The sequence below is a fragment of the Neoarius graeffei genome, chromosome 14 (genome assembly GCF_027579695.1).
Source record: "Neoarius graeffei isolate fNeoGra1 chromosome 14, fNeoGra1.pri, whole genome shotgun sequence".
Lineage (NCBI taxonomy): Eukaryota > Metazoa > Chordata > Actinopteri > Siluriformes > Ariidae > Neoarius > Neoarius graeffei.
In genome coordinates this window covers 12,365,027-12,388,269 of record NC_083582.1, presented here as the reverse complement: position 1 = coordinate 12,388,269, position 23,243 = coordinate 12,365,027, and the positions used below count along the sequence as shown (strand labels likewise).

General features: G+C 43.8%; 1 protein-coding gene across 2 annotated transcripts in view; it reads right to left on the bottom strand.

Moving 5' to 3' along the window:
* The window catches only part of LOC132897975 (uncharacterized), a 126,525-nt gene that overhangs the window by 101,373 nt on the left and 1,909 nt on the right, over positions 1–23,243 (bottom strand). For both annotated transcript variants that reach the window (XM_060939290.1, XM_060939291.1), the window contains exons 2-5: positions 16,426–16,770; positions 15,975–16,319; positions 15,495–15,599; positions 15,297–15,392 (exon numbers count right to left, since the gene is read on the bottom strand). In XM_060939290.1, the coding sequence (XP_060795273.1) occupies positions 15,297–15,392; positions 15,495–15,599; positions 15,975–16,319; positions 16,426–16,770 (891 nt within the window). The remainder of the gene's footprint in view (positions 1–15,296; positions 15,393–15,494; positions 15,600–15,974; positions 16,320–16,425; positions 16,771–23,243) is intronic.

The window sequence follows — 23,243 nt, the reverse complement described above, 5'->3', positions numbered from 1 at the left end:
CACCAGAAGTAAGGGATGCTGTCAAGCTGAAGAAGGAGTCCTATCAGGCCATGTTGACCTCCGGGACTCCTGAGGCAGCTGACTGGTATCGGCAGGCTAGGCGTGCTGCAGCTCGGGTAGTTGCGGAGGCAAAAACTCGGAACTGGGAGGAGCTCGGGGAGGCCATGGAGAAGGACTATCGGTCGGCCTTGAAGAAATTCTGGCAAACCGTCCAGCGCCTCAGGAGGGGGAAGCAGTACTCTGCCAACACTGTTTACAGTGCGGGTGGGGAGCTGTTGACCTCGACTGGGGACATTGTCTCCTCAATCCCACCATCATGTCTTCCATTGAGGAGACTGAGGCTGATGACTCAGAGGTGGACTCGTCCATTACCCAAGCCGAAGTCACTGAGGTGGTTTGCAAGCTCCTCGGTGGCAAGGCACCGGGGGTGGATGAGATCCGCCCTGAGTATCTCAAGTCTCTGGATGTTGTGGGGCTGTCTTGGTTGACACGCCTCTGCAACATCACGTGGCGGTCGGGGACAGTGCCTCTGGAGTGGCAGACTGGGGTGGTGGTCCCTCTTTTTAAGAAAGGGGACCGGAAAGTGTGCTCCAATTATAGGGGAATCACACTTCTCAGCCTCCCAGGGAAGGTTTACTCCAGGGTACTGGAGAGGAGAATTCGACCAATAGTCAAACCTAGGATCCAGGAGGAACAATGCGGTTTTCATCCTGGTTGCGGAACACTGGACCAGCTCTATACCCTTCATAGGGTGCTCGAGGGTTCATGGGAGTTTGCCCAACCAGTCCACATGTGCTTTGTGGATCTGGAAAAGGCATTTGACCGTGTCCCCCGTGGTCTTCTGTGGGCGGTGCTTCGGGAGTATGGGGTCCGGGGCTCTTTGCTAAGGGCTGTCTGGTCCCTGTACGAACGGAGCAAGAGTCTGGTTCGCATTGCCGGCAGTAAGTCAGACCTGTTCCCAGTGCATGTTGGACTCCGGCAGGGCTGCCCTTTGTCACCGGTTCTGTTCATAATTTTTATGGACAGAATTTCTAGGCGCAGCCAGGGGCCGGAAGGAATCCTGTTTGGGGACCACAGGATTTCATCTTTGCTTTTTGCGGATGATGTTGTCCTTTTGGCTTCTTCAAACCAGGACCTTCAGCATGCACTGGGGTGGTTTGCAGTCGAGTGTGAAGCGGCTGGGATGAGAATCAGCACCTCCAAGTCCGAGGCCATGGTTCTCAACCGGAAAAGGGTGGCTTGCCCTCTCCAGGTTGGTGGAGAAGTCCTGCCTCAAGTGGAGGAGTTTAAGTATCTCGGGATCTTGTTCACGAGTGAGGGAAGGATGGAGCATGAGATCGACAGGCGGATCGGTGCAGCCTCCGCAGTGATGCGGTCGCTTTACCAGTCCGTCGTGGTGAAGAAGGAGCTGAGCCAAAAGGCGAAGCTCTCAATTTACCGGTCGATCTACGTTCCGACTCTCACCTATGGTCATGAGCTTTGGATAATGACCGAAAGAACAAGATCGCAGATACAAGCGGCCGAAATGAGCTTCCTTCGCAGGGTGGCTGGGCGCTCGCTTAGAGATAGGGTGAGAAGCACAGTCACTCGGGAGGAGCTCGGAGTAGAGCCGCTGCTCCTCCACATCGAGAGGAATCAGCTGAGGTGGCTCGGGCATCTTTTTCGGATGCCTCCTGGACGCCTCCCTGGGGAGGTGTTCCAGGCATGTCCCCCCGGGAGGAGGCCCCGGGGAAGACCCAGGACACGCTGGAGGGACTATGTCTCTCGGCTGGCCTGGGAACGCCTCGGTGTTCTTCCCGAGGAGCTGGCCGAGGTGTCTGGGAAAAGGGAAGTTTGGGCTTCCATGCTTAGACTGCTGCCTCCGCGACCCGGTCCCGGATAAAGCAGAAGAAGATGAGATGAGACGAGATGAGATAGCAGGTACACATTTGGCATTGTGCACAATTTTGGCACCATTTGGAAACACAGAAATTTTCTCACTAGCACAGGATCTCCCATTGCACATCATAAACTGGTCTCTGAGTTGTTGGATGCTATTCTACTCCCTAGAGCCATTGCTGTGTGTAAGTGTGCTGCCCATACTAACAATACTGAATCTTGTGTCTCAAGGAAATGCCAGGGCAGATGCGGCAGCTAAGTGTGCAGCCTCAGCTTCCAGTTCACCCTCTAACCTTGCTTTTCCTCAGGTTTCTACCCCCTGTTTACAGCTAGCGGACCTTCAGAGCACTGCCACCCAGGACAAGAGACGAGTCTGGAAACAGGCAGGAGGTATCTTAGGGAGGAGAGATCAACGTATCTCTCCTCCCTAATAGAAGATAACAAAAATAATCCTAGATTCCTATTTAATACTGTAGCAAAATTAACCAGGAATAAGTCCACTATCAACACATGCACACCTGCAGTATGTAGTAGCAACGACTTCATGAATTTTTTTAATGACAAAATTGAGAATATCCGACAAAAAATTCAAACTACTAATTTAAGGTTAGACAATGAAAGTGACCTTGTAGTTAACAATATAACTGTATCAGATCATCAGTTAGAATGTTTTACTCCCCTAAAAGAAACTGAATTCATCTCATCTCATCTCATTATCTCTAGCCGCTTTATCCTTCTACAGGGTCGCAGGCAAGCTGGAGCCTATCCCAGCTGACTACGGGCGAAAGGCGGGGTACACCCTGGACAAGTCGCCAGGTCATCACAGGGCTGACACATAGACACAGACAACCATTCACACTCACATTCACACCTACGGTCAATTTTAGAGTCACCAGTCAACCTAACCTGCATGTCTTTGGACTGTGGGGGAAACCGGAGCACCCGGAGGAAACCCACACGGACACGGGGAGAACATGCAAACTCCACACAGAAAGGCCCTCGCCGGCCCCGGGGCTCGAACCCAGGACCTTCTTGCTGTGAGGCGACAGCGCTAACCACTACACCACCGTGCCGCCCAGAAACTGAATTACTTTCATTAATCTCTACATCAAAAGCCTCAACTTGCGTACTAGATCCCTTACCGACACATCTATTCAAACAGATAATGCCTGGAGTAATTGAACCGCTTCTAAAAATAATAAATTCTTCTCTTATGATTGGCTATGTACCCAAATCCTTTAAACTAGCAGTTATCAAACCCCTGATTAAAAAACCTGACCTTGATCCCTGTCAGCTGTCCAATTATCGGCCAATATCAAACCTCCCCTTTATCTCCAAGATCCTTGAAAAAGCTGTGGTACAGCAGTTATGCTCATATTTACATAGGAATAACATCCATGAAATGTATCAGTCAGGATTTAGACCTCATCATAGCACAGAGACAGCACTGGTTAAAGTAGTAAACGACCTACTGTTGGCGTCTGATCAGGGCTGTGTCTCGCTACTTGTGTTGCTTGACCTTAGTGCAGCATTTGATACCATTGATCATTCCATTCTTCTGGATAGACTAGAAAATGTTGTGGGAGTTAAGGGAATGCCCCTCTCCTGGCTCAGGTCTTATCTAACTGATCGTTATCAGTATGTTGATATAAATGGTGATATTTCTAGACGTACCGAGGTAAAGTTTGGTGTTCCACAAGGTTCTGTCTTGGGTCCACTGCTTTTTTCTCTATATATGTTACCTCTGGGCGATATTATTCGTAAACATTGTATTAGTTTCCACTGTTATGCTGATGACACACAGTTGTATGTCTCTGCAAAACCTGATGAGAGACACCAGCTTAATAAAACTGAGGAATGTGTTAAGGACATTAGACACTGGATGCTTATAAATTTCCTTCTGCTTAACTCTGACAAGACTGAAGTACTTGTGCTAGGACCACATACAGCTAGAAGTAAGTTTTCTGATTACACAGTAACTCTGGATGGCCTTTCTGTTTCTTCACGTGCAGCAGTAAAAGACCTCGGAGTGATTATTGACCCCAGTCTTTCATTCAAAACTCACATTGATAACATCACCCGTATAGCTTTCTTTCATCTCAGAAATATTGCAAAGATAAGAAATTTAATGTCATTGCATGATGCAGAAAAACTAGTCCATGCTTTCGTTACCTCCAGGTTGGATTATTGTAATGCCTTACTGTCTGGATGTTCCAATAAGTGCATAAACAAGCTCCAGTTAGTTCAAAATGCCGCAGCAAGAGTCCTTACTAGAACTAGAAAATATGACCACATCACGCCTGTCTTATCCACACTGCATTGGCTCCCAATCAAATTTCATATTGATTATAAAATACTACTATTGACCTTTAAAGCACTAAATGGTCTCGCACCACAGTACCTGAGTGAACTTCTGCTCCTCTATGACCCGCCACGCCTACTTAGATCAAAAGGTGCAGGCTATCTGCTGGTACCTCGTATAGTGAAGGCTACATCAGGGGGCAGAGCCTTTTCTTACAAAGCCCCACTGTTATGGAACAGCCTTCCAAGTAATGTTCGGGAATCAGACACAGTCTCAGCATTTAAGTCTAGGCTGAAAACATATCTGTTTAGTCAAGCCTTTTGTTAATGGTGTTTATGAGGTAAAGGAGTAGGTCTGGAGGGTCCTCAGACATAGAGTGTTTTGGTAAACTGGGATGTATGGATGCTGTCAGTCCCCACTCGCTTGCTCACTCGAGTTTGTTGACGGTGCAGTGGCTGGCTGCTTTATGTCCCGGGGCTCCCTCATGCCTGTGTTACCTTCTGGCTCTCTCCTTTTAGTTATGCTGTCATAGTTAGTTGCCGGAGTCCCTGCTTGTACTCGGTGCAATATGTATACTGTTCCTACTTATTCAGGTGACATTGGGCATACCTAACCACCTGTGTTTTCTTTCTCTCCCCCCCCCCCACTCCAAATCTGTCCCTCTGAGTTACATGGAGTCAACAGGAAATCTTTTGGTGGAGACGGTGGGGACCTCGACTGGCTATCGTAGCCTGCAGGGAATCGGCCGTCAGACATTCTGTCGCATGTCCCAGACCCGGTGAAATGTAACTGAATTGTCTTGGCCAGGCCTAAGGGTCCCATCTGCATCTCATCATTGCTGAGGAGTGTGCTCCCATCACCCAATCTAGCATCCAGCCAGAGCAGGTCATGATATATTTTTTACCATATTAACATGCCATTGTGTGTCATGCCTGATGTAAAGACTCTTGTCTCTGCGAGCCTACCACACAGATTTAATACTTGTCATTTTTAGGGCATACCTAACAACGTGTTTTCTCCCCCCCAATCTGTCCCTCTGAGTTACATGTTGATCCTGGGATTGAGATGCTGGCCTCTTCTGCCCCTCGGACCTGCTTGATCCATCCTGGTGCCCTGTGTCTGGTCGGAGTTTTATCGCCCCACTCCTGTGAAGGACGGCCCCATGAGGACAGTTGAGGGTTATACCTGTTAAAACTGTTAATATTATAGTCAGGCTGTCTGTTGTTGCCCAAATGAGGATGGGTTCCCTTTTGAGTCTGGTTCCTCTCGAGGTTTCTTCCTCATGTCGTCTGAGGGAGTTTTTCCTTGCCACCGTCGCCACAGGCTTGCTCATTGGGGATAGATTAGGGATAAAATTAGCTCATGTTTTAAGTCGTTCAAATTCTGTAAAGCTGCTTTGCGACAATGTTTATTGTTAAAAGCGCTGTACAAATAAACTTGATTGATTGATTGATCTTTGCAAACTTGGTCTGGGTTTGTCCCTCGGGCAGTCCCTGTCTACCAAAATACATGTTCCCTTTCTATGCAAAATTGGCACATGGGCTCACCCATGTGTCAAAAGGGGGGATGGTAGCAGAAGTAACAAAGAGATGGTTCACAAAGGGGTTTTCAAATTATGCTGCGAAATTTTGCAAGCAATGCTTGATATGTGCACAACATAATGCAGGTCAAGGTATCAAACTAACTCAAGCAGCGCACCCAATACCAGACAAACCATTTGATCACCTCCAAATGGACTTTATTGAACTGACACCTAGTGAAGGGAAAAGGTATTGCCTGGTAATAGTTGACATGTTTTCAAAATGGGTTGAAGTATTCCCCACAGCTAAACAAGACTCAGAGGTGGTAGTCAAAGCACTCCTCAGAGATATAATTCCTAGGTGGGGTATACTGTACCTAGCAAAATCTCAAGTGACAATGGAACACCCTTTGTTAATGCAGCCCTAAAGAAAATAGGAGTATTCCTAGGGATAGACCTGAAACAACATTGTGCCTATCATCCTGCCAGTGCGGGAGCAGTAGAGAGGGAAAATGGGTCACTTAAAAATAAACTAAGCAAAGCTTGTGCAGAAACAGGGCTAGGATGGACAAAGGTCCTCCCTGTAGTACTCACACAAATGAGGATGCAAACTAGGCCTAAACATGGGTTAAGCCCATTTAAAATTCTGTTTGGATGAGTACCCAACATGGGGATAGGGCCAGCCCAAGGAACACTGCCGAACAGCAGACTGTGTGATAATGCAATGTTGAATTACTGTGCAACATTGTCCTCTGCTTTGAAATTTATCCACAAACAGGTAAAAGAAGCACTTCCCAAACCCACTGAGGGATCTACAACCAGGGGATTGGATAGTAGTGAAGGACTTCCGACGAACCAAGTGGAACAAGCCACGGTGGAATGGCCCATTCCAGGTCCTGCTCGCAACCCCAACGGCAGTGAAGGTCACAGGCAGAGTGATGTGGATCCACGCTAGCCACTACAGGAGGGTTCCTGAACCAGCTGAGCAGGAGGAAGAGGAAGGCCTAAGTGACCAGACACTGACTAAAGCTCGTGAGGAAGAAAGGCATCACTGCATGGAACAGTGCAAGTATCACATCAATCACACACGCACCCTCAATAGGGAAGAGTATTTCAGTGTCTAGCCGATAGATAAGTCTTAGGGTTTCGAGTTTCCTCCAAGTCCCGGTGAGGTGGGATGAGGGCTGATAGGGCGTGCCCGCCCTCTGAGCATCAATACACGTCAAGAAGGGCAAGGGTTAACTCGGTAACATCATTGAGGCACTGAACAAGATGTGCAAGGTTGCTAAACAATTACAAGCAGATGAACATGGAGGAGTTGAAGACAGCTGATCGTGTTAGTTCAGTGGATGGAAGACTCTGATTCTATCCACCATACTGGTCCTAGCTTTAGTGATTGTGATGCTATGTTTGCTCCCTGTTTTCTGTCAATGTTGTATATCTGTGTTTCAGAGGCAGCTGACAAATATTGGTTACCAGATGGTGAAAATAGACTCAGACGACTTGCCTGACTGGCCTCCAAACCCACACGAAGACGATAACCCACCGTTCGATGACATCAGCATAGTTGACATGAAACTAGTCCTGATTTAAAACACTTTCATTATGATTGTTTCCTGTTCTACTATTCCTGATCTATGTATATGGCTTGCTAGCATTAACTTAAGACCTCTATATCTTATAAAAAACAGCCTTAGCATTATCCCTGTACACTCAATGATGTGTTAAGTCGAATCTCTCTGGGAACTCTTATCACTGAAACTGTGTACAGTTCTTTCCTTTTAGCAATTATTATCCTATAGGATAAAAAGGGGGGAAATGTGAGGGAAATTTAATGGACGAACATTATTATTCTCTGTGTTTCTGTATGTTGAGCTCAAGTGACTTAATGGACGAACATTATTGTTCTCTGTGTTTCTGTATGTTGAGCTAAAGTGGCTTAGTTACTGAGAAGAGTTGTTTTTCCAATGCTGTAATCGCCTTTCTGTGGCCTTGGCTGGTGATAAGCAGGGTGCCTGAGTTCTCCATAACTACGCATCTGCCTGCACATACCAGAGCACTCCAGGTGCACGCTTTAACAAAGCTTCATAGAAAATCTTGAGCCAATCACGTGAAGATGCAAGCAGTAAGCGAATGCCTTTAGAGTATAATAGATAACAGCCACTAAAACACAACTCAGAGTGCGCGTACTCTCGGCATCACTGGAGTGGTGTCTTCTACTCTTCTTCTATTCTTCTCTTTCCTTTCCTATTTTATATATCTTTATATGATCTACTATAATAAATAACTGAAAAGACGACTGCTAAGCGTTCTGAAGTGTTTATTAGAAATTTCCATTACAGGGGGCACGAGTGAGGCATCTTCAGATTGTCGCTCAGAAGCACTATTCCATTACACCAGCCAGGACTGATTGGCAGATGTGATGTGTGCATCCCAGAGGCTGAATTTACTCCTGCTTTAGAATCCCCAGTGCAATGTCACCGAGACTGTCTACATACACTATACACAGACTACAGAATGCACCAGAGTGGGTTTAATTAAAATTATGTCAAATCTATGCAACCTCAAGTCCAGGATGTGGCCATTCCCCTAGTAGAGTGGGTGTGCAAGCCTGTGGGAGGCTGTAGCTTCTATGATCCAGTGTGAGAAGTTGTGTTTCGTGATCAGTCTGACCAACTGAGGCCCATGGCACACACAGCTTGTCAGATTTCCTGATCCCCATTGTCATGTCAACAAAAGGCCACAGTGTGTGGAATGGGCAGAGAGCATTTGAATGTTCTTGCCTTTGAGAAACAAATAGAGGGAGATAGAAGGCCAATAATATAATCACCTGGCATGTAAATGATGTGATGTTAACTTTGGGGATGAATATAGGATTAGGTTCCAGTAAGACTTGAATCTCACTCTGTAGAAACTGCAAACAAGATGATCTGTGGTTGGTAGAAGAGAGCAACTGGACTTGCTTGAAGATTCTTGAAAATGTTTCACCTCCTCTCATGGATCATCATAGAATCAGAATTCTGATGGCTGCATTGTAGGTGGCTGATAAAAGATGTCTTAAGCCCTATTCGCACGGGATAAGTATTACCTATGGACCTCTGGTAATTCTCAATTACCCCCGCACCTCTGTGTTATTGTGTGGCGCATTCGGACGGGATAAGCAAAAGTCTGTAATTCACTGAATTACTGTAGATTGTGAGTGCCACCCTCTTCTCAACAGGTATTGGTGCCAGCATGTTGGTGGTTTGGGGCTTAATGTGTGGGCGCAGGTGGTCACACAGCTCTCAAAGGCCTCTTTGGGCATTCAGAAGTTTTGGTACCAGTCTTTCTCCCGAAAGTTCTCCAGCACCTCCACTTCCCAGAAGGACAGGCCTCTCTCCCTGGGTCTTCTATCAGGGTACCAGATATCAGCTATAAACAAGGTTGGGTAGGTGGTTAGAATAAAGGCGCGTTTGGCAACAATCAATACAGTTGTAGCATGTTGGAAGTGCCAACATATTACTGTAGTACATTAATGGTGCATTAATAAGGTAGGATGAAAACACAGTAGGCATAAGAATAGCACTGTATCCAAATTAAGAGAGGGGAAACGCATATGATAGGGATGCAGTATGTTTGCTCCACGCTCTCAAAATGAGAAGGCGGGGTCACTGCAAATGAAAACAGTCTCGAGATGACAATGTAAGTGAACAGGCAGTTTATGGCGCTGTTTACACATAGCCGGGTATTTTGCTAAACGAACATTTGTCTTCCCTCCGTTAACCAAAATATCTTCATATTGCTGTGTCATGGGGGTTAGCGTGGCTCCTTACCATATGCTGCCACACAAGCCATCCAGTTGAAGATTCTTCGTGCTTTCTTCTTGGAGCTGTTTCTGCTTATCTGGTTCAAATATGGGATAGGCCTACTACCACTTGCCCCTGAAATGCTGTTTATCAAAATTTCGCCTGTATCCTCCATTATTCACTCCAGAAAAGTACAAGAGACGCGCATTTAATAATTACAAACACAGACATGCGCATTCACACGGGACTTGTATTACCACTGGACATCTGTGTTTTGCCGAAACACAGTAGGTAATTCGCGGCGGAATTATTACTTGGCAAATTACAGACATGGCGCATTCACACGGGTCTAAGAACTCAGACATTCTCTGTAATTATTCTGAATTACCAGAGGTCCACAGGTAATACTTATCCTGTGCGAATAGGGCTTTAGACACCCACCTCTGTTCAGTGATGGCCGTTCCAGGTTGACAAAAATGAACGATCCTCAAGGCTCTAATAGGGAGTATCAGGTATTTATCCTTGAGGATAAATACCTGATACTCCCTATTAGTCAGACAGAACTGAGGAAGCCTTTCAGATGAGAGGTGAAACGTTTTCAAGAATCTTCAAGCAAGTCCAGTTGCTCTCTTCTACCAACCACAGATTACTACGTACCTGGATGACTGAGAATCTTCACAGACATGCAAACAAGATGGATTTACTAAAATAGCTACAAGCATGGATTTCACCAATGCACTTTGCTAAAGCCAGTGTCAGCAACATTACCATTTTCAAAGAAAGTGTGTTAAGATCTAACTGATCCAGAGGCTCGAAAAAAGGTTCTGATAATACTTCCAGCACCACAGCCAAGTTCTTTGTAGTGATCAAAGGTGGGGTGGGGTCAAGGAGCCCTTTTCATGAATCAGCAAATAAGAGGAATTTTCAGACCTGCACACTTTGGTGTGTGCACCTAAAGAACTCTCGGGCGTTCTCCGGACTGCGCATGCACCGAGCAAACTCTCACACGTGTGCTGTTAACGAGGCTTACTCACATGCACATAATCAAGACGCATCAGCATTCCTATATAAAAAGACTGAAAACGCACACTTAGTGCGAAATATTGAGTTTGTTGTGCCACTTTACCAAGTCGTGTTTCCGTAGTAGATTTCCTGGTTTTCTGATTCCTGTGCCTGTTCCTCATTTCCATTTTTCTCTGTGCCTGTGTTAGTCTGTTTGTGCCTCGCCTGACCTTTTGCTCATTTCCCGTTCATGAGATTGCCTGCCGATGTGGATTGTTTGCCTGTTTGTCACTCATCTCATCTCATTATCTCTAGCCGCTTTATCCTGTTCTACAGGGTTGCAGGCAAGCTGGAGCCTATCCCAGCTGACTTTGGGCGAAAGGCGGGGTACACCCTGGACAAGTCGCCAGGTCATCACAGGGCTGACACATAGACACAGACAACCATTCACACCTACGGTCAATTTAGAGTCACCAGTTAACCTAACCTGCATGTCTTTGGACTGTGGGGGAAACCGGAGCACCCGGAGGAAACCCACGCGGACACGGGGAGAACATGCAAACTCCGCACAGAAAGGCCCTCCGTCTGCTATCAATCCTTGACAGGCCACTGTTGCATTCCCAAAACCTACATGACAAGCTGAAATGGCAGCGAGATAATGGTAGAGAAGACTTTGCCCCTATCTAGCTGTTCCTGTAGGAATGGAACACTGGAAGGTAACTGACCATGAGGCCATGCACCCCTTCTCAAAAAGGTTCCAAGGTTCCCCACAAGCCTGAGATAGTAGAGCTCAGCACATAGGAAGGGGGCACTGGCAGCCACAAAGCAGTTGAAGAATGTCAGCCAGCCAGTGTTTCCCTGGACAGCAAGGGGGACTACCAAAAAGGCGCAACTTTCCGTTCTATTACCCTGGTTAGTGTTTTGGCACAAACAAGTGGGTTGACAGCCACTCGTGTACAAGTGCAATATCCCCATTGGGGTATCCTGATTGTTTTGGGAATAAAACAGAGGGCACTGCATGTTCTCTTTTGAGGTAAAGAAACTTATTTCTTCATGTCAGTAAACTGCCCATAGGTGAACTGTTACTTTATTGCAGAGCTACCAATCTCCATAACTTTGATTACCTTTGAACAATAAATCTGTGGCCAGAATCATCACACCAGGGACATGAGTGGCTCTCAGTGACAGGAACCATGAGCTGAAGCAGAGTCAGTTTGTGTGCCAACATGTGCAGACGGCCTTATTCAACACACCTTTCAAGTTGATGTATGTGAACGAATCGCTTGGGTGCAACATAGTGGATAAGGTCTGCACGTGTTAGCATTCTGAACTTGTACTTTCTCTGGTATTGTTCAGTGCAAGAAGGCCCCCTCCCTTCTGGGAGGTTAGAAAACCCCAAGAGAATAGAAGCCAGTATTGCTTACCTCATGAGGTATCGACCATATCAGCTCGGCTTCTTTGTGTCACACTGGGGTTATAGGACTTTGTAATCTATGTGTCTCTAGGCTCTGAAAGATTGTTTGGGCACTGAGTGGAGGCTTCAGATAGTAGCTGTTGTTTTTGGATCCAGTAGGCCTATGCATGGGCTATGACCTGAGCATACATCTGCCAAGGTATCTGGGAGGGAGTCATTTGCTTCCTGGGGAGGTACAATTTAAGCGCTATGAATTGTGGCCACTATAACTCTATTGACAGGGTCTTTGGAGGTCCACAGGTGCACCTGGCAACTGTGTGTTATCTCTGTGGGAGAGACTTGACAGGGTGAGTCATGGTGCTCTGTCCTGAGAGACCACCAGACACTTGAAGAACAGCACATCTGTGAAAGCACAGGTAGAGTTCTGTGACCACACACTTCATCCCTCCGTGCTGGAATCAGTGATGTGGTCATTTCTTCCTCCAGTTCTGTCTGATAGGCTATGAGCAATGATGAGTCATTCAAACTTCTGACTGAAATGGCCACTGCATTGTAACATTTCTTAGTCATGGAGGACTGAAAAGAATTGATCTTGGATGGAAGGCCCGGACCCCCACACACACACCCCACCCCCAGTCATGGTGGACTTTTGGGTGGAATGGAGGTGGAATGCCACAAGGAATTCCACTGCAAGTACAGCAAGTGGGTGAATACACTGCTTTCCATGTCAATTCAGTCAAACGCTGATCCTCTCTCAGTGGAATTTTTTTTTTTTTGTGGAAGACAGAGTGCTTCATGAGCGAATGGCTTCCATTAGGCAGTCCATGAAGCCTTGCAGAGCATTTTGCTTTTGGCAGCTGTTTTTCCTGATGCTATGAACTTTGGGGCCTGTGCAGAGCAGGGCCGTAACCAGGATTTTTCAAATACCGAGGTCAAGCATGGCTGACAGCACCGAAGGGCCCCCCGGCACAACTTAAATAAATAAATAACAAACCAAGGATAAATTTGGTGGTGGACACATTTATTTTAAAAATTCTACAACTGTGGCACCATAACTGTGGTGTTTTATCTGACATAAAAGTAGAAAGGTAGTGAACTCTTGAACTGAGTATACATACCTAAAGTACCAGTTACCTAAAGTATTGGCATTATTTACATTGCAGCATACACATGACAGAAAGGGTTTGAACTGCTGAATTGTAAGCTTTTGTATTACACCTTATAATAATAGTGTGTGTGTGTGTGTGTGTGAGAGAGAGAGAGAGAGAGAGAGAGAGAGAGAGAGAGAGAGAGAGACTGAGAGTTTGTGTGTTATTTGTGGGTGTCTGTATGTGTAGAGACATTCTGAGCAGTAATGTAAAGGCATCAGTCTATCTGTCTGTCTTGAATTGAGATCCATTTGCATGCATTCTCTGAAACAGAGTGTAATGTAAGTTTGGCTCATAACACATTTACTTCAACAATTCTAAAACTGTGCCATCATAACTGTGGAGTTTTGTCTGACATAAAAGTCAAAACTGAACTGAACTGAGTGTATTGCTCAGCTACGCTGAAGTATTGGCATTATTTACATTTCATTATCTTAAATTACATTAGAATGTAGGGCTATTAGTTCTGTGTGAAGATTATGTATTAGAGAGAGTGTGTGAGAGTGTATTATTTGTGTGTGTGTGTGTGTGTGTGTGTGTGTGAGAGAGTGAGTGAGAGAGAAAGAGAGAGTTATGAGAGAAAGAGAGAGAGTTACTCAAACAAGCCCGTTTAGTCAGCCCTGCACAGGGCTGCCTGTGACAATGTAGTTTTGAATGTTTCTCGAAATGCTAACTAAAATGTAATAGGCAATGACAATGAAACGTTTCCCCTTGGAAAGTTGGCATGACACCGCTGAAGGGTCTGCCACTGCACTGATAATATTTTCTCACCTTCCCTCCTTCTCTTTCCCTGCTCTTCTGTTGGCTGTCCAAACCTTAATTTAGTTTGTTGCAACGTTTTCATTTTGCACTCAGGTAAAGCTCTATAATGCGATGTGACTATTAGCCTACGTTAGGTTAGGTAGGCATATGTGATAGAGCGTAGACTACACCCTGCCTGTTTTATCCAAAACCCAACTTCCCCAGCCGACACTAGTATAGGCTACGTCGCATGACGCTGTGTTAGACACGGCAACGATAGAGATAGAGGCTGAGAGATTTCAGATGACATTAGACAAATGTGAATTTTATTGGGGGGAAATACAGATGACATGTGGATGTGGACGCTGCGTTTTACATTGATCACTGCTCGAATTCAGCGTAGACCAATTTTAAATTTCTGAAAAAAATACAGAAGACATGACCTCGGTGTCCTCAATGGTAGTTACGGCCATGGTGCAGAGGGAGTAAAAGGCTCTCTGTTGACTTTGTCCTTTTAAGAACTGAGGTCAATAGACTCATCCACTCAGTCAAACCCATATTCTGCAGTGACAATCTGAACGGCCCAGAAGCTATCACAGTGTCAGGGCCACATTCAGATTCAATGCATCATATTCAGATCTCAGAAATAACTACATGTAGGCTCTATTCAGAGGTTAGATCAGAATTATGCATGTGAAGGTGGAGTTTGCCTATAACAGAAGTGTGTTTCACTCACTTCTAATATTAAACTTAAGTCCATTGTTCTTGTGTAATATCAGTTTGAGTGAGGAGTAGTATTAAGGTAAGGGCCACTGTCTGACAGTTTGGCCTAACACAATTTTGTCATTTGCTGGAATTCAGGACAGTTGATACAGCATTTTCACCCTAAGATACACACTTTGTGCCACTGTACTTGTAGTTCTTCGTGCAAAATAACAGGAAGTGCTGGATGAAGTGCTGTTCTGTGTGCTGATGAACAATGAGTATGGAAGCCAGATGTATTTTAAAGTCATTGTCTTCTTATTCATATAAGTCTTTTAATTTTTTATTTTATTTTAATGATCTGAAGGTGGATCTCAGAAATCAGTTTACAGTAAGTACCTGTGTAACTGGACTCTAAATACAAGGAAAATTCCCTGCATAAATATTGGCCTAACTTATAAACTTGTCAAGTCTGAATATGACCTTTGCTGATTAACTGATGAATACATTTTTACAATTTAAAAAAATACTAGGACAATTCCAATCCATTCCAGAATTACTGGCACCCTTCAGGATAGATATGCTTTTTTTTAACCTGGGGAAGCTATATATATATAAAGGAATAAACATGACACAGTGACATTTTGGAAGACAAATTGATGTCTCTACATTTTTATTTTGGTTGTTTTTTATGTTTAGATTGCTGTCAGTTTTTGTGTGCTCTTTAAGTGCTCAAGGGTGTAGTTCTGGGGTTTACTGTGATATACAGTAGTTGTAAACATTGTCACTGGAAAGCAATACTTACCCTCAGTAACACCCCAAAGGATGAAGACTATGAACATAGTAATATTAGGACAAAGGACATGTGCACACTCTATAGCGAGGGCTCTTTTGCTGTCATCTACAAATAAACAAAAAAGAATGTTTGTATTAAGTTTACTTTATTAAGTTGAAATGTAACCTTACCAAACTCTTGAAGTGATCAAATGAAGCGCAGACTTACCATTGTTTTTAAAATGTGCATAAGATTGGTAGCCTAGGATAAGTGATCCAATTACAAATCCAAATATACATAAAAGAAAAATTCCAATATGCATAGAGGAAAAACCTGCATGGCACAAACACCAGAGTTATTAAATCATTATAACACTAATATTTGTGATGAAGTAAAGAACAACTGCTGATATTTTGAAATAGTTCATCACAACAGCTTCTAAATGGACATGCGTCCATAATAAATGCAATTTCATTTGACAGTTAAAATGCTTTAAAGAAAAAAAAAGCCTTGGTGAATATGTTGTATGCTGTGACTGACAAGGAACAGAGAGTATGCCCTCCTACCCAATGGGCATGGCCAATTTTGGTCTCTTAAGGGCTGCACAGCCCACATGATTTTAGCTCGGATAATCCACTTCTGACTTATTTAGGCACACATCTCAACTATAGGTTTATATATTTTGTTCATAAAAAAATAGTGACTTACCCAGCGGCTGCACTTCCACTGTTGTGTTATCTGACAATTCCCCAGAGAATGCTAAACACATATACCGCCCTTTGTCCTCAGTTCGGACATCCTTCAGTCTCAATGAGAAGTTTCCTTTGTTTATTTCTTCAGTAAATTCTACTCTGTCTTTGTATCTCTCATGGGACGAATCTACCAGGACCTCACCCTCTTGATAGAGCAACACTAAGATATGTTCATCCATTTTCTTCCATGACACTTCTTCTATATTTTCTGGTGGGATATGTGAGTCTACAGAGCAATTCAGATTGATATCTTCACCTGCATACGCCGATATAACGTGGGCTCCAGACACAACCAAGCGCCCTGAAATGAGAATTGTTTCTTAAAGTAAAAGACTTAAAATATTCCTTTTTAAATCAAGTGTTTTATACAGAACATTATTTGAATTAAGTGAAAAAAAATTACCCACCAATGTTCTTTATTTCAATCAGAGTTTCAGTAGAGTCCACTTTTGTGTAAACGACACACTTATAAACTCCTACATCTTCCCGGGTCACATTTGTAAGGAAGAGAGAGAAGTTTCCATTCACAATCTCCTCAATGAAGAAATGAGCTCTTTCCTGATAACGCTGGTTTTGAGACTCTGGCCGACTCTCTCCATCCTGCCACAAGTGCACTAGAGTTTCAGAGTCATTTCTTTTCCACTCCACTTCCAGTTCTTCCATTGGTAGAGGAGTGTCTACAAAGCAGGGCAGCATCACTGAGCCTCCCAGCTGGACATTGAGAGGATCAGATGGACCATGGACATTGAACCCTAAATTAAATAGAAAACACTGTTAAAAGATGTTGAAAACACATTGTATGGGTTGCCTTCATGTAGGGTTATGCCAGTTTCCTTTATGCCGGGATCAAACTATACAATATTTTTGTCCTTCACAATGGTCATCATGTCAGATTAGGAAATCATCTAGTGCCATAAATTATTGCTGTGACTTGCTTGGAAGACTGGCAACACTACAAGTTTGACCCTGAACAATAATCAGAGTCAGGACCAATAATCATGGCTTTTATTTATCTTTGCCATGTTTGTGTATGTGCACCAGAGAGTATGGCCTTGTTTTTGTGCCTCATTCCTGGGTGTACAGTGGAACTTTCCCAGGCACATAGATTATATCTGGGGAGAGAATGTTGGTCTGGGCGGGTGTGCATGCTCAAATATCACAAAAATGTTTTTATACTCATGAGGTCACATTTCAAACAATTCAATAAAGAAATATTTCCCAAAATTAAACTGGAAATACATTTTTCATATTTAAATCACGACATGACATGAAGAGCAAGTGGAAACACTACCTTTCTGAAAAAAGAGTGCTCTGTAAGAGCTACAGTGGTGCTTAAAAGTTTGTGAACTCTTTAGAATTTTCTATTTACTATTTCTATCTAATTTTGCCACTCATTCATGTGTAATATTAGATCATTTACTCAATAAATAAATGACCAAGTATAATATTTTGTGTCATTTGTTTAATTGGGTTCTCTTTATCTATTTTTAAGACTTGTGTGAAAATATGTTTTAAGTCATACTTATGCAGAAATATAGAAAGTTCTAAAGCATTCACAAACAAGCAGAGTTGAGTGCATGCAGAGCAGAGATTGCTCAAGAGTACGGACAGGGTTGGGTGGGCATGTTTGCTCAGATTGGTATTTTCTCTTTGGAATGTGGTTTGTGTGCTTGGTTGAAAATGAGACATAAAACAATGCCATAAGAACATTCTGTCACCCTTTTGGTCAGTGTCAAAGAACGCCTCATACGAGTTGTCAAATTAGGTGAGAAAATACAAAAATTTAGGGGTGTTGTGGGGCAAGCCAGACATCACATCACTGTTCTTCAATTATGTGACACTACTGCACTGTTCTTTCTTTGGGGAAGAATGATTGTACAGCATACACCATTAATAGAAAAAAATGAAATTTGGTGCACAAGTTTTGGATTTTCTGAAATCAACACAGGGTCAAAATTATACATACAACACACCTAATATTTGTTGAAATGTCCCTTAGCAGGTTTCACCTTAACCAGATGCTTTTGGTAGCCATCAACAAGTTTCTGGCAGAATTCTGTTTAGATATCTCTTCTTGGTCGAAGTAGCAAAGTGCAATTAAAGTTGTGTGTTTACTGGCACAGACCAAATTTTTAAGCACAGTCCACATCTTTTTGATAGGGTTGAGGTCAGGACTTCTGGAAGGGCATTCCAAAAGCTTAATGTTATCCTGCTTTATCCTCCACAACCAGTTTTGATGTGTATTTAGGTCATTGTCCTGTTGGAACACCCAATTGACTCCAAGATTCAACTTTCTAACTGATGGTTTGAGGTTATGCTAAAAAATTCTGAGGTAGTCTGCCTTGTTTATTCCATCCACTTTGTTTAACCATGCTTAACAGTCGCTTCACAATTGGTGCAGTGTTCCTTTGTACATCTGGTAATTGTGGACAAACAACTCAATCTTTGTTTATTTAACAATAAAACTTTCCTCCAGAAGGCTTTTTCTTTTTCCATGTGATCAGCGACAAACTTTAGTCAAGCTTGAAGGTGTAGATTTTGGAGCAGGGGCTTCTTTTTTGAACAGCAGTCTATCAGTCCATGTAAAATTTGCTTGACTGTAGATAGTGCCTGATCCTGGGTTGTTTCTAACCATCCAAACCAATTTCCTCCCATCTGAGGGGTCTTCATTACATTGCATTACATTAATGGCATTTAGCAGATGCTCTTACCCAGAGCAACGTACAACATACCCAGAGCAGCCTGGGGAGCAGTTGGGAGTTAGGTGCCTTGCTCAAGGGCACTTCAGCTATTCTTGCTAGTCCAGAATCGAACTGGCAACCTTTTGGTGCCAAAGCTGCTTCTCTCACTATTAGGCCATGGCTTCCCCACATTCCCCATATTCCACATTCTCTGTCTTGGCTCTACATCCAGAACTTGGCAAAGTGGCTACATTTCCCAATAACTTGTACTTGTCAAACAAACCCTTCTTATATTGTGCACAATGAATCAATGGGATGACAATCAGGTGTGAGTGGGCACCCTGTTTTATTTAAAGAACAGGGATCTATCAAAGTCTGATCCTCACAACACATGTTTGTGGAAGTGTATCATGGCATGAACAAAGGAGATTTCTGAGGACCTCAGAAAAAGTGTTGTTGATGCTCATCAGGCTGGAAAAGGTTACAAAACCATCTCTAAAGAGTTTGGACTCCACCAATCCACAGTCAGACAGATTGTATACAAATGGAGGAAATTCAAGACCATTGTTACACTCCCCAGGAGTGGTCAACCAACAAAGATCACTCCAAGAGCAAGGGTGTAATAGTCAGTGAGGTCACAAAGGACCCCAGGATAACTTCTAAGCAGCTGAAGGCCTCTCTCACATCGAATGGTCTCGTGCCACAGTATCTAAGCGAACTTCTGGTCCTTTATAACCCGCCACACCTACTTAGATCAAAAGGTGCAGGCTATCTGATAGTACCTCATATAGTGAAGGCTACAGTGGTACTTGAAAGTTTGTGAACCCTTTAGAATTTTCTATATTACTGCATAAATACAAGTATGACCTAAAACATCATCAGATTTTCACACAAGTCCTAAAAGTAGATAAAGAGAACCCAGTTAAACAAATGAGACAAAAATATTATACTTGGTCATTTATTTATTGAGGAAAATGATCCAATATTACATATCTGTGAGTGGCAAAAGTATGTGAACCTTTGATTTCAGTATCTGGTATGACCCCCTTGTGCAGCAATAACTGCAACTAAATGTTTCCAGTAACTGCTGATCAGTCCTGCACACCGGCTTGGAGGAATTTTAGCCCATTCCTCCATACAGAACAGCTTCAACTCTGGGATGTTGGTGGGTTTCCTCACATGAACTGCTCACTTCAGGTCCTTCCACAACATTTCGATTGGATTAAGGTCAGGACTTTGACTTGGCCATTTCAAAACATTAACTTTATTCTTCTTTAACCATTCTTTGGTAGAACGACTTGTGTGCTTAGGGTCATTGTCTTGCTGCATGACCCATCTTCTCCTGAGATTCAGTTCATAGACAAATGTCCTGATATTTTCCTTTAGAACTCGCTTGTATAATTCAGAATTCATTGTTCCATCAATGATGGCAAGCCGTCCTGGCTCAGATGCAGCAAAACAGGCCCAAACCATGATACTACCACCACTGTGTTTCACAGATGGAATAAGGTTCTTATGCTGGAATGCAGTGTTTTCCTTTCTCCAAACATAACACTTCTCATTGAAACCAAAAAGTTCTATTTTGGTCTCATCCATCCACAAAACATTTTTTCAGTAGCCTTCAGGCTTGTCCATATGATCTTTAGCAAACTGCAGATGACCAGCAATGTTCTTTTTGGAGAGCAGTGGCATTCTCCTTGCAACCCTACCGTGCACACCATTGTTGTTCAATGTTCTCCTGATGGTGGACTCATGAATATTAACATTAGCCAATGTGAGAGAGGCCTTCAGTTGCTTAGAAGTTATCCTGGGGTCCTTTGTGACATCGCTGAATATTACACATCTTGCTCTTGGAGTGATTTTTATTGGTCAACCACTCCTGGAGAGGGTAACAATGGTCTTGAATTTCCTCCATTTGTACACAATCTGTCTGACTGTGGATTGGTGGAGTCCAAACTCTTTAGAGATGGTTTTGTAACCTTTTTCAGCCTGATGAGCATCAACAACGCTTTTTTTGAGGTCCTCAGAAATCTCCTTTGTTTGTGCCATGATACACTTCCACAAACATGTGTTGTGAAGATCAGACTTTGATAGATCCCTGTTCTTTAAATAAAACAGGGTGCCCACTCACACCTGATTATCACCCCATTGATTAAAAACACCTGACTCTAATTTCACCTTCAAATTAACTGCTCATCCTAGAGGTTCACATACTTTTGCCACTCACAGATATGTAATATTGGATCATTTTCCTCAATAAATAAATGACCAAGTATAATATTTTCTTTCATTTGTTTAACTGGGTTCTTTTTATCTATTTTTAGGACTTGTGTGAAAATCTGATGTTTTTGCTCATATTTATGCAGAAATATAGAACATTCTAAAGGGTTTGCAAACTTTCAAGCACCACTGTCCATCAGGGGGCACAGCCTTTTCTTACAAAGCCCCACAGTTATGGAACAGCCTTCCATAAGTCTTCCATAAGCCTTCTAAGTCTTTTTCCGTTTTTTTTCCCATTTTTTTTTCTCTTTCTTTTTTCGGAAGAACGTCGAGACCGGAAGCTTTCTTTTTCTCTCCTCCTGTGTAAAGACCACAAGCAGAGGCCATCCACATCGGATCTGCTTTAATATCAACAGATCTTCATTTAAGGTACGTGAATCTTTTCATCATGGCACACCTTCAGCTTGCTCAGTGTGCTGAGTGCAGGATGTTTAGTCATTCTTCCTCCGTCACTAGCGATAGCTTTATTAGCTTTATTTGTGATAAGTGCAGATTAGTTAGCTCTCTGACGGAGAAGATTTCAGTGCTAGAAGCGCGTGTCCAGGCTTTAGAGAAGGTCAGTGAGCGTGAGAACAGTGTAGTTTCTGTAGGGGAAAGTCTGGATGCCCTAGGTGGAGTTAGTAATCCCCCAACTCCGGCATTAGAGCCCTTACAGCGGGACGAATGGGTGACGTCTCGGCGGCATAAGCGTAGAGCCAAAGCTACCGCTGAGGCTCGCCCACGGGAGCACCACTCCTCTCCGCGTCACGTGCCAAACAGGTTTGCTCTCCTTAGTGATGCACCCACTGAGAAACCTGAAAGAGCTATGGTTATAGGGGACTCTATCATACAGCATGTGAAATTAGCTCAGCCTTTAGGGGCACCAGCAGCTTTAGTCAGGTGTATACCGGGAGCCAGGGTGCCGGACATAGCAGGTAATCTTAGGGTCCTAGGCAAGCACAGGTTCTCAAAGATAGTTATCCATGCAGGAGCTAATGATATACACCTTTGACAATCTGAGGTTACTAAGAGTAACTTTGTAGAGGTGTTTAAATTAGCGAAGGCGATGTCCGATGCTGTAGTATGCTCTGGCCCCATCCCAATGCAGCGTGGCGATGTAGCTTACAGCAGGTTATGGTCGCTGAACTGCTGGCTGTCCAGGTGGTGCTCTGAAAACAGTGTGGGCTTTATAGATAATTGGGCTAATTTTGAGGGCACTGCTAGCCTGTTAGGGCGGGACGGTATCCATCCCACTCGGGAAGGTGCTGCTCTCATTTCCTGCAGCATAGGTCATAGTCTCAGAACAGGCCTAGTTAATTTCTGACAATCCAGAGCCAAGGCCAGGGAGCAGACGAACAGGCTAAACCGACTGTCTGCTAGCTGCACAGAGTCGTCACTCAGGGTCCACTACATCGAGACTGTGTCTGTTCCCCGAGCTCAACAAAAAGGTAGAAATTTTCAGAGAGTTTGTTCCAGTAACCTATTCAATATAAAATTAGATCATACTGACTGTACAGCTGCTGCCAGCACCTTTGATCTAAAGGTGGGGCTATTAAATATTAGATCTCTTACATCTAAAGCGCTAATGGTTAATGAACTCATTACTGATCAGGAGTTTAATGTACTGTGTTTAACAGAAACATGGATTAAGCCAAATGAATATATAGCATTAAATGAAGCGAGTCCTCCTGGATACAGTTATATACACCCAGGGCCGTTGACAGCTTTGGCTGGGCCCGGGACAAAATAATCTGAGTGGGCCCCCCCCCAAATAATCTGAGTGCCCCCCCCACACACACACACACATACGCGCACGCACATCGCCACACAGCAACCACCCACACCCAACCCCTCTTTTCACAGTCTCCATTCACTCCAACCCTTAAATAACAGGTGTTCCAAGCCCATTATAACAGTCAACCATTTTATTTCAACATTTCAACATATTTACAGTTTGAACATTTCCTTAGTCTGCAACTATTCAGGTGCGAAATGCAATGCGCCGGACTTTTGCTGTTGCAAAGTCGTCAATAAGGTCATTGAAGTCCAGCTTCTTTGCAAGTTCGCGCTCTATAGAGAGCATAGCCAGCCCATTGAGCCTCTCCTGTGACATGTTTGAGCGCAGGTAGTTGATAAACCAAAATGATTGTTTACGGGATGGAACTGGGCCTCAATGAGAACGGAGTTATGGCTTTCCCAAAATCTGAACATAGAAGCATCACCACTAGTCACACACGGACTGGCCATTGGGAGTAGCGGGAGTTTTCCCGGTGGGCCGGTGGTTC